Consider the following 15,688-nt stretch of genomic DNA (forward strand, 5'->3'; position numbering starts at 1 on the left):
TTCCGCGGCTGCAGGAGGCTTGCGCCGGATGGCTGTGTCGCCAGGCACTTCCGACGCGGTCCTTTACTCCGCGGTCATGCTGATTGCTGCTCATCTCCACGTCCCGGCAATGTATCACAAGCCTTGGTCTGAGCCAATACGAACTACGATTTGAAGCTATTGAGACGGAACAACGGATACACCGACTGGCGGTGTCACGACAAGCCAACTCCGGCGAAAATTTCCGAGGTTAGGTCCGAGAAGACGGATCAAAGGGTTGGTACGCGGGCAGGCCCTCGCCCTCATCCAGGCGTTCCTCCGCCTCGCTCTCTTGCAGACCCGCCAGTGGCTCTGGGCGGGTGGCACCGGCCCCAGAAGGCTGCGCCTCGACACCGTAGAGCTCTGCCTGCTGTTGCTGTCGCACCAACCGCGCCTGCGCCGCGTGCTGCTGCACCTCTGCCGCCTCTTGCCTCGCCTCGCGTTCCTTGCGCTCCCTCTCGCTCATCGGTGCGCCCGCGTGCAGCGTCGACTGAGACAGATCCGACGACGTCGATCCGGATGCTGGCAGATGCACCGCACCACTGTGTCCAGGCGTGGCCAGATCCGAGAAGCCCGATGCCGCCGATGCAGACGATGCCATACCCGGACCGATTCGTTGCGGCGTAGCCGAAAGCGGCGCACCTGACTGCGCACCCAGCAGCGGCTCGCCCCGCAGCGAAGCTCCGTCCACCAGCCAGCTGCCCAGGTACGCTACGGGCGCAGCATCTCCCACCGTTCTGATCGCCGAGCTACCCACCGTGAGCTGCGTGACAAGTTGTCGGATTTTCGCCTCTGCAGTGCTAGCAGCGGCCGCCGAGTACTGCAGCTCAAACACGTAGCTGCCCCTCCACACGCTGCTTGCCCCTGATGCCGCCACCATGGAAGCCGGGCGACGGTCCACTTTGCGAATCGACACCTCGGTGCACTTGCTCAGCTCCGGCACCACTCTGTCCAGCACGCTCGGCAGGTCGCTGTAGCTGCCGGACTCGGCCACCAGGTCCGAGCTGACGGCATCGTGCACGCCCAGCAGCGAGCGGCCCACCATGCCAACCGGCGCAGACGCGCTGTACAGGCGCGACAGCGAGGCCGGCAGCGAGTTGGTGGCCAGCAAGCTCTGCAGCGGCTCGCTCGCCAGCACCAGGAAGCGCGTGCGGTTGTCCTGCACGTCCTGGATCTTCGAACGCAGCACCCTCACGCCAACGGTCTTTACAGCCGCCTCGGCTCCAACCGCCACCACGAGCGAGTTGGATGAGAAGCCGAGCGACTCGCCCGATGCCATGCCCGGCGCAGTCCCGGCCTCGAACTCGAGCGCCGTGATCGCCGCCGCCGCCGTCGAGTCCACCGCCTTCTTGCGCGCCTGCGGCAGATAGCGCGTGAGGTAGCGTGCGCACTGTCCGAGCGCCTGCTCGTGCGAGATCACATTGGTGATGTTGGACAGCGTGTCGTCGCGAATGGGTGCGTTGGCATCCGAATCGCCCTGAAGCGCCAGGAGCCTCTGGTACGTGCGCGGCCCACACAGCAACGCATGGTCCACCGCCAAGCATGCTTCGCCCACCACATGCAGGTGGGCGCCCTCCGAGGGCCGCATGGCGTGGCGGTCACCATTGCTGATGTTGAGCAGATTGTCCAGCGTGTCCCGAACAGGTCCGAACGTGCTGTTCTCCACCGGCACAATGGCGATCTTGGCGTTGCCGGGCGTGCCACGGCGAACAAAGTCGATGGCGCCCGTGATGCTCTGCATGGGGATGAGGTTCGTTCCGGTCTCGCCAAACACCTTGAGCGCCGCCTGGTGGCTGTAGGTGCCAGTAGGGCCGAGGTAAGCCACCGCACCCGCAGAGATCGAGGCGGATCGCTGGCCGGCAGATGCCCTGCGAGGGCGAAGCGTGCCCGACTTGGGGCCGCCGGGTCCGCTCGGAACCACACCGGTCTCTGCGACCGTCGGACCGGGAGGACCGGATGCTTCTTCGTCTTGAACGGATGGATGGGCCGCCGATGTGGCGGCGACGGGGTCAGCGAAAGGATCCGGCTGAGGCGAGCGCAGCGTGTCGGAAGTTGCTGAGGGGCTACGGGTGGGCCGAGGCGGAAGAAGGGGCGCGGGAAGCGTGGACGGGCTGAGGTTGAGTTTCTGCGTCGATCCGTTACCATCTGCGCTGGCTGGCTGAAGTCGATCATTGCGATCGGGCGACAAACTGCTTCGTCGGGGCGACGAAGGTGCAGCGCTGGCGACAGTCGCTGGCGTCGCTGCATCGCTTGCAGCCTCGTCGCGCTGCAGCTCCGCGCGATGCGAGACGGCGTAGGAGACGGTGTCTGCACGGCCGAGGCTTGTGCCAGATGACAGTGCGGCCTCCGAGGGCAAGCTCGGCACGGACAGGTCCGGACGGAAGGACGTGAGGGCAGAGGCAAGCGCCGCACGCACCTCTGCGGTGCGAGCCGCGCCTTCCCAGAGCGGGATGGTCTCGCCGCGCGGCTTGACTGTGGCCGGGAAGGGCGACTTGTCGGTAGGGATGAGCGTAGTCATGAGCTTGCCGTAGCGGGCGACGAGAGCCATCTTCTCTCCGAGCTCGATGAGACTGTCGAACATGGCCGAGTAGCCCTCCTTGAGGCTCTCGCGCTTGGTCCTGCTCAGGGACTCTTCGTCGGCCTGGTCATCGTCGATGAGGTCCTTGAGGCGCTTCTCGGCTTCCTGAGCGCGTTCGCTGCCGGCGGACATGGCGCGCTCGGGCACGAGGGCATGGAGCTCCTTCTTGAGTTTGTTGCGGGAAGCGCGGCGCTGGCCAAGCTCCATCTCTGCCTTTTCGAAACGCTTGAGGCGGTTGCGGGCCTGTTCGGCGCTCTGGCTGTGCGCGGTCTCCAGCTGTCCGATCTCGTGCCAGACGTAGGCGAGACGATCGGTGACATCGACGAGCACTTCATCGCCGACACTGTCGTCGCGCTTCTCCGGGAGATGATGCTGTCCCCAGGTGAATGTGGCTTTGGCGAGGTTCTTGGCCTCTCGGCCCGCCGCCTCGTGGTCGATGTTGAATCCTTTGACGGCCTGGCTGAGGAGGTGGAACTGGCGGGTGGACTCGTAGCGAGGGTCGACCGAGGCGATACCGTGTCGGAGGAGGTGAGGAACCGAGCCGGTGTAGAAGCTGGAACCGGTGCCTGAGGTGGTGCTGGAGCTCGAGGTGTCGCCGGTCTTGCTGGCGGAAGAGGCGGCGTGGTGTGCCTGAAGCTGCTGGGCCGCAGCCTCGGCGCGCTCACGAGCCTTTGCGAAGAACGACGCCATACTGATGATCGCTGTCGGTGTTGCAACTAGCGTTCGAGAGGGATGGAGGCGGAAGAGAAAGGAAGGCGGGATGGCTAGTTCTATGCTCTGCCCCTCGTGCAGACAGAGCTCGGCCGGCTGGACGCATGATGGACACAGCCTGGCTGCGCGGCGACTTGGCCAAGTCAGCAGGTCCCATTTCCAAAATCCAATCGAAGGCTGTGGCTCCCGCGGCTGAGCTTGAGGCTGCGCTCCGCGCACAGGGCAGCTCCACATGATGGGTGCGCCCCACTCTGAAAAAGCTCGCGTGACCCGCTGGAGCTCAACATGCTCTCTTGCTCACACTCCGCCGTGAGCTCATATCCATACCCAAATGAAACCGGCTCCGGTACGGCCTCTTCCGCCAGCTCTCATGCGTTCTTGACAGGCTACGGCATTCATTTCGGCGTTCAGTGTTTGCAGCCACAGATCTTGGCGTGAGCCTTTTCAATCGTCTTTTTTTTTGGCCTTCTTTCCCGAACCTTTTTTCAAGATTGCAACCACGGTGGAAAAAGGGAAGAGCGGTTCCGATCTAGCTTTTGCTAGCTTTTGCAAGTCACTTGTCGCGGAAGGGGTGGGCGTTGCAACATCTGCGCGCGAAGCCGAAAGCAGTCACAGATGTCGGTCTAGCCCGAGCAGAAGGTCAATGAGGCTCTGGATCCTGTTGGTTTTGTACGAGTGGCTCAGGGTGGCGCTATCCCGCCGAATTCGTTGTGCGAGAAAGGGAGCTGGTTGCGCGCTCGCACTCCCGCGTCTGGGCCGTGCGAAGAGGTTCTGGGAAGCGACAATGGCACAGCCGTCATGTGCTGCCGTAGTCTTGTCGCACTGTACGTTTCAGATATTGGCTCTTCCGCCGCTCCTGCCGAAGTTACGCGCGTGGCGCAGGCGTGGCACTGATTGCGTGGGAAGATGGCGTGGTGGTATCATTGCGAACGACGAGATACAATGGCAGGTTTGTACGCCATCGCTGCAGATGGACGCAGGAAAGATCCACGTGGCTGTTCATGCGTCTACGTCCATCGACGCCTGTGCTGGCGCTGGGACGCCGTCCGCGGCATCCTCCTCCTCCTCCTCCTCCTCGTCTTCTGGACCTGTCGATCGAGCCAGCTGATCCAACAACGCGTCAACGAGCCTTGCTGCCTGAACGCTTCCGATACGGATGGCCTCGCTGATACGCTTGAACGAGATTTCCTCGGTGCCCGTGGTGCGTACCGAGAGCACCTTGGACGAGCGTGTTGCGAGCACCTGCACGCGTGCGCCCACACACGCCTCCTCGTCCACATCGGCATCGAGCAAGTAGCTGTTGGGCAGCACATTGACCGTGATGCACAGCGGCAAGTCCTGACGACCATCTAGTGCGGCTCCGTCCTCACCGCTGTGCTCGAGCTCGAAATCGACCACCTTGGAGGCCGGTCCGGACCGCGCGTTGGCCGGACCCGCGGCATGTGTCTTGGGCTTCTTCTTGAGCAGACCTTTGATGCCCATCTGGTCCAGATCGCCCTGTGAGTTGGCAAATGCGCCTTGCACAGCGTTGCCCGACTCATCAAGCGTCGCAGGCGCCTCGAAGGCCACACCGCGCGTGGCGGGGATGCGAGTGTCGTAGAAGGCGGCAAAGATGGCAGCAAAAGCAGCGTCGAACAGATTGCCACCGGAGAGCGAGTTGACGAGCAGGTCGATGTATATTGTCCAGTGCTTGGCGTTGGCGATGATGAGCAGCTGGTGCAAAGGCAATGGAGATGATCTTGGCGAGAAGGCCGAGTTGACCATGGATGAGAGAGAGATGGACAAGGCGTCCAGCACCTTGCTGTCGAAAGAGTGCACCAAGGATTGCGAGCTGCAGGAGCAATGCAAAGATGGTCAATACCGAATTCAGAGTGCCCAGCTTGGAGGCAGAGGGTGTGCCACTTACTAGTCTACCGAGCACTTGATGCGTCCCGTCTTTCTGCCCTCGGCGGCGAGTTCCTGGTCGTCCTGCGTCTGAAACTCGGCCTCCTCGTCTTCGTCGTCGCTGTCATCGCCAAAGCTTCTGACTTCTGCTTTGATACCGCAGAAGATCTCTGTGCCGCCGAGCGTGATGCGAGACGATCCGTTTGCCTGGGCTGCGACGGACGTGTCGATTTGCAGGGACCGAAAGGCGAGCAGATGACGTCCGTCCGACCTTTGCGGTGGATCAGAAGTGAGACCTCGTAGGAAGAAGTCGCCTTGCGACCGCGACAGAGCTTGTGGTGCCATGGCTGTGTCGATTGTCGCAATGGTGTGGTGTAGGTGGCAGAGAGCGGAGGGCAGAGGCTGCAGCCTGCCTCTTCCCACAGTAGCCGGGAAAAAAAGCAGGAAACCTCCAAAAAGATCTTGCCAAAGTGGAGGCACGTGACCCAGGCTATTCGACACGCCTGTTGGGCTTTGCGCCTCGAGACCAACACACACACTTCGCCCCCGCCTCGCCGCGTTGCATCAAAATACCGCAAAATCATCCAGGCTGCTGTGGCTCGAAATTTCTGCTGCTCGCGCCTCAGCCAACTCAACGCGTCGTCGGGAAATGGCGGCGGCAGCGGCAGCAACAGCACATCCACAGACCCTGCCGGTCGACTGCGCCGCAAACACTTTCAACCGCAGCGAAGGCGCTGTTCGTCTGCCTTTCTTTACGTCCACATCGTAATCTCGATACTTCTGCATCAACCATCACGATGCCAGTCGCGGTCGCCTCGAGGGCTTCGGCCGGCGCTTCTCGCCGTGAGGCCGTCGAGAAGCCGCGCAAGGAGATCACGCATCCGACCTTGCTCGCCCTGCACGCCTCCATCCCGCCTCTTTTCCAACAGGCGCAGCACAGCCTTGCCAACCATCGCAAGAACATCGTCTCGCTTCATCGCATCCACCTCAAGGTCGCCGCCATCACCGAGCCCGCCTCCGACGGCCGCGTGAGGCCCATCGGCGAAAAGGCTTTCAACGAGATCTTCGTAGGCTGCCTCGATCGCGTCCTGCCCATCAAGAAGGGCGTCCCCAACGCCGACCGCATCTGCAAGTTCGTCGCCGGATACGTCACCTATGCTCAGGAGCAGTTCCGTCTGCAGGCACGCGCCGACCGCGCTGCAGCTCGCAAGGAAGCCGGTGAGCCAGAGGAGCAGGAGGACGACGACGAGGAAGAGGAGGACACCTCGGCCACCAGGTTCACCTCGCTCCTCCTCAAGCACCTGCTCAAGGGCTTCGTATCCAAGAACAAGAATGTCCGCCTTCGCTGCTGTGGCTGCATCGCCCTACTCATCAACGGTCTAGAGGCCGTCGACGAGAAGCTCTTCCAGACGCTCAAGTCCTTCCTCCTCTCCCGTGCCAGGGACAAGGAGGCAGCTGTCCGTGTACAAGCCGTCATTGCCCTCACCAAGCTTCAGACCGCCGACGATGACGAGGACGAGGACTCGGAAGACATCAAGCAAGCCCTCATCGAGACGCTCCGTTTCGACCCCAGCGCAGAGGTGCGCCGAGCCGCCCTCTTCAACCTCACGCCCGACGAGCAGAATTCGCCCCTCCTCCTGGAGCGCCTGCGCGACATTGACCCCATCAACCGCCGCTGCGTCTATCTCGGCAGTCTCACCATGATGCTCAAGGCGCAGCACAGGTCGCTCCAGGGCGCCGCCTCTTCGCAAGCCGGGCCTTCACGTCTCGGTCTCGATATTGATGCGGCCGGAGAGGTCGTCCGCGTCGGCATGGGCGAACGAGAGCCGAGCGTCAAACGTGCCGCTCAAAAGCTCGTCACCGCCTGGTTCGACGCGTGCGGCGGCGACCTCGTCGTCTTCCTCAACCAGTTCGACGTCGTCGCGTCCAAGCACATCGAGGCAGCCCTCATGAGCATCTTTGAGAGCCGCCCGGCCATCGTCGCCCAGGTGTCTTTCGATGCCGACGAATTCTGGGCCAATCTCGCTCCCTCCACCGCCTTCCTCGTCCGCGTCTTTGTCGACTACTTCCGTCGCACCAAGAACGATCGCCGCCTCGAGGAATGCCTTCCCATGGTCACTGCGCTCGCCTTCCACATCCAGAAGGAATACGAGGGCCTCGTGCAGCTCATCGAGCAGTACAACGTGCTCTCCAGCAGCGCGCTCGCTCCAGCAGACGAGATCGAAATCGTCGCCTTCACCATCCGCAACAAGACCTTTGTCGTCTCGCAGCTGCTCGGCATCGCGCTCGCCTCCGACTACGGCGACGAGATCGGAAGGAGAAAGATGTTTGGCCTGGTGCGCGACATGATCTCGGACGTCGAGCTGCCCGAGGATCTGGTGCCCACTTGCCTCGATGTCCTGCTCAAGCTGTCCAACGGACAGAGGGACTTTATGCGCATGATCGTCGAGATTGTCCAGGTGCTCGGAGCCGAGGACGATGACGAGACGATCGTATCGGACGACGACGACGCTGAGGACACCATGAGCATCGATGGCACGCCACTGGCGCGCAAGAAGCCGCGCAAGTCGATCAAGGCCAAGGATGCGCCGTCGCAGAATGCGCTCGCCATCGAGCATCGGCGCCTGACCATCGTCCGCGCCATGCTTGAACGTGTCGTCGGTGCGCTCCAGGAAAACACGGCCTTCCACGGTCTGCTTCCCCAGCTCATCGCGCCGGCGGTGCGCTCCAAGGACGCGCCCGTACGTGAGCTCGGCCTGACGTGTCTCGCGTTGTGCGGTCTGTTGGACCGCAATTTGGCGCTCGAATATTTCCCACTCTTTCTCCAACAGGTGCAGCAAGCCGAAGGCGAGATCAAGCTGCGGGTCGTCCAGGCCGTGTTCGATCTTCTGATCTGCCACACCATCCCCTACCTGTGCTCGTGCAACCCTGCGGGCGAAGAAGCGGGCAAGCGCCAGATCGTGGCCTATCTGCTCAGCTTGCTCGAGGATGACGATGCAGCCATCCAGAGCGCAGCATGCGAGGGCATGGCCAAGCTCATGCTGACCGGCATGGTCGAAGACGACGAGGCGCTCAAGAGTCTCGTGCTCATCTACATGTCGCCCGAGACCATGCAGAATCAGGAGCTGCGCCAGTGCCTGTCGTACTTCCTGCCCGTCTATTGCGGCTCGTCGAGCTGGAACCAGCGTCGCCTGCAGCGCGTATTTGTGTCGGTGCTGCAGGTGCTCACCGAGGTGTATGAAGAGAAGGACGAGGACCAGGAGATGGTAACACCCATGCAGGTCGGTCTGCAGCTGCTCGACTGGACCGATCCGGACAAGGTCATGATGGTCGCTGGTCGCGTGCGCGACGAGACGGTGCACGTGGATGTGGCCATCGACCTCATCAAAGCCATGTACACCATCGAAGAGAAGGACCAGCGCAAAGTCATGTGCCAGCTGCTCGGCAAGGCATTCCTCCCCGACGAACTGCCCGACGCGAAGGTCCAGGAAACTCTCATCCTGCTTACGGGACTCAAGGAACTCAACCCGCTCGAGGACACTGTCTCCAAGAATGCACTCGGTCGCTTCGAGGCTGCGTTCGTCAAGGCGTATGCGGCGCAGTGCGAAGCTGGACTCGATGGCCTCGACCTCGACTCGACGCCGGCGTTCGGCGGGCTCAAAGCGTTCTTTGACGCGATTCGCGTCGATGTCAACGACGTCATCGCAGCTCATGCCGAGTCGGCCGCAAAGGCTGTCAAAGCTAGCCGAAAGTCCACCTCCAAGTTGGCGTCGGCGCGAAGCTCCGCTGCTGCGGCCGGCAAGAGCGGCGCAAGGCGCAAGGTCGCCGACAGCGAGGATGAAGATGATGATGCCGAGGACGATGACGAGGACGAGGAAGAAGAAGATGACGACTAGATCCGTTTTTGTAATACTGTTTCCGTCTCTGACTGTACCACCGAACAAGATACGTCTCCAAGGACATCATGCGCCAGTCCGCTGTGCATAGCTTCGCAAAAGGCTGGCATTGATACAAGTGAGGCGTGACAGGGGTACATGAAGGCAACTACGAGGAGCGGGAGAGGCCTCTTGAGAGGAAAACTGCGGAAGTCACGGCTGCGCCCAGGAGAACGCCAGCGAATCCGGTGAGATAAGGACTTGGGTATCCGACGACTGGACATGTTCCGAAAAGCGCCTTCTTGAGTCGAACATCCGAGGGCAAGAACGGCAATCCACCCTTGACCTCCTTATAGCTGGGCACGTACCCGGTCTCCCAACCGTCGAGGATCTTCTTCATGTCTGGCTCGGTCATGGTGCAAATCTCGTCGAGGTTCCACTTTTCGCACACCTCGATCATCCATCGCATGCGTCTTGCGCCAATCTCTGCACTCGGCGCCCTCTTCCTCAGCATCGCCCGCAGCTTGCCGACGTTCGTGATGGCTTGACCGACGTTCTTTGGGATGGCAGCTTGGATCTTTTGGCGCGTTTGCGAGGCGATCTTCGGACCCTGCCCACCAGTAGACACCATGACCTGCAGTGGGCCGTTGCGAATCAGAGAGCCGAAGTAGAAGTCGCACTCGGGCGGCACATCTGCAACGTTGACGGGGATGCGGCGAGAGCGGCATTCGTAGCAGATCTTCTTGGACAGCTCCACGTCATCGATCGCCGTGAGGACCATGTCGTACTGGTCGAGGATCTCGGGGTGCGCTTCGTCGTAGTTGGCATCAACGTAGTTGGATACGACCTTTTCGGTGTAAATGCGATAGCGCATCTCGTCGCAGAGCCCCGAGGAAGGGCACATGACATCCAAGATAGCATCGGCATCCAGCACGTTGACCAGTCGGCCTAAGCAGCGCGAAAAGGCAAGTCATGTCAGCCACACTTGTCGTTCCTGTCTTTCGTTGGAATCGCATTGAATCATCCATCACCTCGCTGACACTTACCGGCTGCTACGGGACCGCCTCCGACGATCAGGACCCTCTTGCCCTTGAGTTGCCATGCGATGAGTAGACCGCCGCCAGGGCAAAGGCGCGGATATCGCTCCGCCTCGTCCTGCATCGGGCACTTGGAAGGATTGCGCGACGCCATGACTGCGAAGATCTTACCTCTCCAGGATACCAATTGGAGTTGATCCGACGATTGTGCGGTAGAAGGTTCCGGCTGATAAGAAGGAGCTAGGCTGCGGCCAGTCGAACATTAAGCAGCGGCATGAATTTCGGGCTTAGATATGCAGCCTTCCTGCGCCTCCACCCGTCACGTGACCCACGCTTCCCCCAAGCCTTGCATTGCTCTGACGGTCAGCCGCGCAACGCCATATGTTATCTGTCTTCGAGATACAGGTTCGTGCAGCTAGGCTTGAACCTGATGCAGTTTGTTACTTCATGTGATGAGCGGGGTGGTGATTGAGCGCAAGATGAAGCAACGCGGGCTGCTCGATCTTGGCTGGCGCAACGGCAGCAAAGTGGAGGTAAAGTCACGTTGCGGTCGCGGTCCGGAAGAAATTGGCTCCTCGAGCGTCCGAGCTTTCTGAAAGCACCCTTCACAGATCACATCATCAGCGAAGGTCGCAGCCAAGCTCTCTCGCTGCCTTCATACCCCGGTCTTGCTCGTTTCGGCGTCTCCGACGGGCTCAGCTGCTGCAGCCATGTCATCTGCATACGCCAAGCAGAAGTTGAAGCAGTCGCGCGATGCTCTGGCTAAGAAGGACTGGCCCGCAGCTGCCGACGCCGCTACGAGCGTGCTCGAGCAAGAGGCCGACAACTACAACGCCAACGTCTTTCTCGGACTGGCCTTGCTAAACCAGGGCAAGTTTGACGAGTCCGAAGCTGCCTATATCAAAGCGACGCGGGATCAGCCAACACAGCTACTGGCATGGCAGGGCTTGCAGAAGTTCTACGACCAACGGAAAAGCTGGGACAAGCTGCGTGATGTGCTCCACCAGCTGCTCGATCTCTACAATGATGCAAGCGATGCAACAAAATGTGCAGAGACCCTACAACGACTGCTGGCACTTGAGCGAGAAGAGGGCGGGCGCAAGCTAGTCATCGACACGCTCTCCCTGCTGCTGCCCGATTCCAAGTGCTACGGCACCTTGTCGTTGCTTGAGCAGCCAGACCAGACCCAGCCGGAGAAGACCACCACCTTCGAGATGCAGATGGCCATCCACATGAACAGCCTTGACGTTCTGCTCGAGATGACCGAGCTGTCGGAAAAGTGGGAGGCGGATACGATCCAGAAGGAGGCTGACAAGCGCCGCATGCGACTGGCAGGAGCTAGCAAGGGCAAAGAGGCGCTCACCAACGAAGTGCGTCTCGAGGTCTACTCTGCATCGCGCCTCCCGAGTCTCTACGAGCAGATCCTCTCCCATCCCAAGGCGGCCGACGAGCTGCGTATCGAGGTGGAAGCCAAGCTTCTGCGACACCGCCTCGGGCTCCTCACCTCGTTCCCACCCAAGCAACTCAGAGCAGGTTCAGCGCCAACCGGCACTGCTGCCGTGGACGCCAAGCAGCAAGAGAGGCAGCGACAGGACGAGCAGGATCGCCAGGATGCCAAGGTGCAGCTGCGAGACGAAATCCTCAAGCTCGCGTCGGGAATGGTCATCATCGGCTTGCCCGACGAGCTGGCGTGGGAAATCGATCTCGAGTGGCGGCCCGTCCGCTCGCTCGTCGATCTGCGACTCGAGCAGATTCGAAAGTTTGTCTCGCTCTTCCCACGCTCCGGCCGCACCAAAGCCTTCCGCTCTTTTCTGCTCTGGATCAAGGACGAGCAGTTCCTCAACGAGATCAAGGAGGAGGAGAAGCGCACGGACTCCGAGATCCAACAGCCCCAATCGCAAGACGATCTGCTCAACCTGGCCATCGACGGTCTCGAGGAATGCCCCGACTCGGTCCTGTCGCATCGTATCGCCGCGACGTTCTACCTGCTCGATCGTGACTTCCAGTCGGCCACTGAGGTCGCCAATTCCGCGCTTCGCGTCGTTAGTAGCATCGAAAGCGACAGTGCCGTCGACCTCGCAGACTCTCAACTCGGCATCTCTCAGCTGCTTTTGACTGCCCTCACGCACCTTCACCCTCCGCAACACCATGCCCGGTCTTCTCGTCTCATCGATGGCGTTCTGGAGAAGGATCCATCACACATCGACACGCTGCTGGCCAAGGCTTACATCGACCAGAGCGCCTCGCGCTGGGAGTCGGCTCGCAGCGTCTTTGAAAAGGCGCGAAGCATCGCCGCCTCTCTCAACGCAAATGATTACAGGAATCGCATCGAACGACTGCTCTCGCTCAGCCCCGATCCTGACCAGGAGGCTTGGATCGAGATGGCCTGGTGCGACGTCAATCTCGGCGATCTCGAGCAGGCCAAAAGCGAGATGGATACCATCCTCGAGCGGGTCGATCCCATCTCCTTCCAAGGCGCTACCGCCGAGCTTCGCGCCAAGCTTTGGTGGCGTCTCGGCCAATGTCTTTGGCTCATGGATGGCGAGTTTCGCTCTGACCCGGACCACGCTTTCACCGCCTTCATCACCGCTCTCAAGCGCAACCCAGCTTTTGCTCCGGCCTACACTTCTCTGGGCTTGTACTACGGGGACGTTTTGCAGCCGCCCGACCTCGTCCGCTCCAGCAAGTGCTTCCAGAAAGCTTTCGAGCTTGATGCTCGCGAGGACGTCGCTGCGAGAAGGCTCGCTGAAGGCTTCGCCGAGGAGCAGGAGTGGGATCTGGTCGAGGTCGTTGCCCGTCGCACCATCGAGGGCGAAGGTGGCGCCGATGCTATGGGATCCAGCACGGCTGCGGCCGTACAGGCTTCACGCCGACACCTCTCACGCAACGCGTGGGCCTGGAAGGCAATCGGCAACGTCGAGATTGCCAAGAAGCAGTTTGAGGACGCCATCATGGCCTTCCAGATCGCCTTGCGCGCCGAGCCCGATGATCAGATCTCCTGGCAGAGGCTTGGTCAGGCCTATGCTCTGGCAGGAAGGCATGTTGCCGCGCTCAAGTGCTTTGCCAAGTGCCTTGACCTTGTCCGTGCTACCGGCGATCCCGCCAACGACGGCTGGCAGGCGCAATACAGCATCGGTCAGGTCCACCTCGAGCTCGGCAACTTTCCGACCGCCATCGAAACCTTTGCTTCCATTCTGGCGGTTCACCCGGACGAGCTTGGTGTCAAGGTAGCCTTGAGCAACGCCTTTCTCCTCTCGTCCCGACACGAGCTTGCCACTGGCTACGTTGAAAGGGCCGAGATCTCGGCGTATAGCGCCATTCGAGCATCGCTTCAAGCATTGCTGCAACACGACCGTCATCTCAGGTCGGCATGGAAGATCGTCGCCGATGCCGTCTTCCATCTGAGCAACTTTGGCAAGCTTCATCAGGCTGCACTCCTGGAGGAAGACGGGCTTGGAGGGCTCAGACCGCTGCTCGAGCTCGCTGCCGAGCTCCAGACGGATGCCAAGCTTCCTTCGATCAGCATCGTGACGTACGAGAAGCTCGCTGGCGCTGACGAGGGCATGTCGCCTTTCAGGCTGCTCAACATCAGTGTCTACCTGTACAAGCTGCGAGTGGTGCTTAATGCGTCGGACGACAACGTTGCTGGCAGCGCATGGGCCGACCTCGCGACTGCGCTGTACCGTCTCTCTCGTGCGATGCTCCTGCCGTCTTCGCAAGCTGGCCTTGTCGCGACCGAGACGTCGTCGGTCGCAGAAGTCGCCGAAGCACAAAGTGTGCAGGCCCGACTGCAGGCGATCGGCTCGATCAAGGAGGCACTCCGCCACGAACCAGGCCAGGAAGCGTACTGGCTGCTTCTGGGAAATCTGACGTTCCACTCGTCGGTGGATCTGGCTCAGCACTGCTTCATCCGTGCGATCGAGAACGCGCCCAAGAGCGCCATCGGCTGGACGAACCTCGGCCTTCTCTACCTGCACCACGGCGACGTGGAACTGGCAAATGAGAGCCTGATCAAGGCGCAAACGGCTGATCCTGACTATGGTCCTGCATGGGTCGGTCAGGCACTGGTCGCCAAACACTACGGCGATCACCGCGCCTCGCGCGTGCTTCTCGAGCATGCAGTCACGCTGACAGAGGGAAGCGTACAGGAGGCTGATTACGGGCTGGGCGAGGCGGTGTTTGATGGCTTCCGCCGACACGCAGCTACGACCGCAGCCGATGCAAGAATTACAGAGGCGACACTGTCGAACGCGTCGTTCGCGCTGTCCAGCTACATTGCGCATTCGCCCAGCGATGTCGATGCGCTCCATCTCTCGGCGCTGGTTTCCGAGCGCCTGGGTCAGCTGGACTTGGCTATCGATAGAATCAGTGCGGCAGCCACGCTGCTCGAAGAGAGGTACGAGGCGACCGAGTCGGCCGTCGTCGCGCGGCAATACGCTGTGGCCGAGTCGAACTTGGGTCGCATCAGGCTTGCTGCTGGCGACTTTGACGGTGCCGCTGCTGCGTTCGAAGCTTCTATTGGACTGCTTGACGTTGCGGACGACGAGGCGATCGACGACGCGGAAGACGGCAAGATCGAGCCGCAGGTATTGGAGATCGCCAAGGTGCAGAGCCAGCTTGGTCTCGCCCTTGCGCAGCACTTTGGCGGCCGTAACGACAACGCGCTCGGATCGATCCGAGATGCGCTTTCCAACGCCCGCGCGGCCGGCGCTGCTGCCCTCGAGCGTGATCTCACGCTGCAATTGGCCAAACTGCTCTGGGCTGTGAACGGTAGTGCGGGCATCGAGGAGGTCAAGCAGGAACTGTTCGGCAACATCGGTGCCGACGACAACTTGTCCACGCATGTTCCGTCGATCCTGGCCCTGGCCGTATTGGGCCTGGGTAGCGACGATGCGGGTCTGGCGGAAGCGGCGCAAGCAGAGCTGGAGGCCGTGCTTCAGAGCGCGGGCGCCGACGAGACCGAGGCCGTGGATGACGTTGTCCGCGTCCTCGTGGCCATCAAGGATTCTGGCGCAGCGGGTGGGGCTGACGCGCTGACGCTCGTGCACGAGGCAATTCAGGCCGCACTCGCGAGGCGGGACAGAGACCAGCGGGCGCTCTTCTCGCTGCACCTTGTGTACCTCTCGCATGCAGTGCGCCTGCTCGAAAGAAGTGGAAAGGAAGGGATGGGCGAGGATCAGATCTCTCAGCTGCTCGCGTACGCCTCGCTCACTCAGGAACGCTTCGAGGAGTACGCTCCGCTGTTCTCGGAGATCGAGAACACGCGTGCAGCCCTTGCGAAGATCCAGGCCCAGCTGCTGAAGCACTTCCCCACAGAGCTCGCTTCGTCTGTGCCACATCCTGAGCACACACTCGCCGCACTCGCCAGGCTCGATGCACCCTGGACTGCTGCTGCTTAGCCACTACATGTACGTACTTAGACTTTACGACTTGTTTCACCTTGCTTTCAGCAGTAAAACACTTTCCAAAAGCGACGCTTTCGCAGGATTTGATTGTAAAGTGCATGTGATACAGCAGTCGCTCGATTGTAACGATGGAACCTCGGCGGGGAGCACGATTTTGGCAAAAATTTGCAAGTGGGCGGA

At 61.1% G+C, this 15,688-nt stretch overlaps 5 protein-coding genes across 5 annotated transcripts; 2 read left to right on the forward strand and 3 right to left on the reverse strand.

The window, feature by feature from the left end:
• Positions 1–229: 229 nt before the first annotated feature.
• Positions 230–3,286, reverse strand: PAN0_001d0399 (PDT-domain-containing protein; the record flags this gene model as incomplete). The annotated part of the gene is made up of 1 exon (XM_014804016.1): positions 230–3,286. The coding sequence occupies one exon, from the start codon at positions 3,284–3,286 to the stop codon at positions 230–232; it is 3,057 nt and encodes a 1,018-aa protein (XP_014659502.1).
• A 1,020-nt stretch (positions 3,287–4,306) lies between these two features.
• On the reverse strand, positions 4,307–5,536 carry PAN0_001d0400 (ribosomal protein S5 domain 2-like protein; the record flags this gene model as incomplete). The annotated part of the gene is made up of 2 exons (XM_014804017.1): positions 4,307–5,138; positions 5,214–5,536. 2 exons carry the CDS (start codon positions 5,534–5,536, stop codon positions 4,307–4,309), a joined length of 1,155 nt encoding a protein of 384 aa, XP_014659503.1.
• A 452-nt stretch (positions 5,537–5,988) lies between these two features.
• PAN0_001c0401 (mitotic chromosome condensation-related protein) lies at positions 5,989–9,087 on the forward strand (the record flags this gene model as incomplete). Its single annotated transcript, XM_014804018.1, has 1 exon — positions 5,989–9,087. The coding sequence occupies one exon, from the start codon at positions 5,989–5,991 to the stop codon at positions 9,085–9,087; it is 3,099 nt and encodes a 1,032-aa protein (XP_014659504.1).
• A 148-nt stretch (positions 9,088–9,235) lies between these two features.
• PAN0_001d0402 (siroheme synthase Met8) lies at positions 9,236–10,257 on the reverse strand (the record flags this gene model as incomplete). The annotated part of the gene is made up of 2 exons (XM_014804019.1): positions 9,236–10,014; positions 10,113–10,257. The coding sequence occupies 2 exons, from the start codon at positions 10,255–10,257 to the stop codon at positions 9,236–9,238; spliced, it is 924 nt and encodes a 307-aa protein (XP_014659505.1).
• Positions 10,258–10,555: 298 nt separating this feature from the next.
• PAN0_001c0403 (antiviral protein) lies at positions 10,556–15,502 on the forward strand (the record flags this gene model as incomplete). The annotated part of the gene is made up of 2 exons (XM_014804020.1): positions 10,556–10,636; positions 10,715–15,502. 2 exons carry the CDS (start codon positions 10,556–10,558, stop codon positions 15,500–15,502), a joined length of 4,869 nt encoding a protein of 1,622 aa, XP_014659506.1.
• Positions 15,503–15,688: the final 186 nt, after the last annotated feature.

Source organism: Moesziomyces antarcticus (assembly GCF_000747765.1).
Source record: "Moesziomyces antarcticus DNA, scaffold: scaffold_v10001, strain JCM 10317, whole genome shotgun sequence".
NCBI classification, from domain to species: Eukaryota; Fungi; Basidiomycota; class Ustilaginomycetes; order Ustilaginales; family Ustilaginaceae; genus Moesziomyces; species Moesziomyces antarcticus.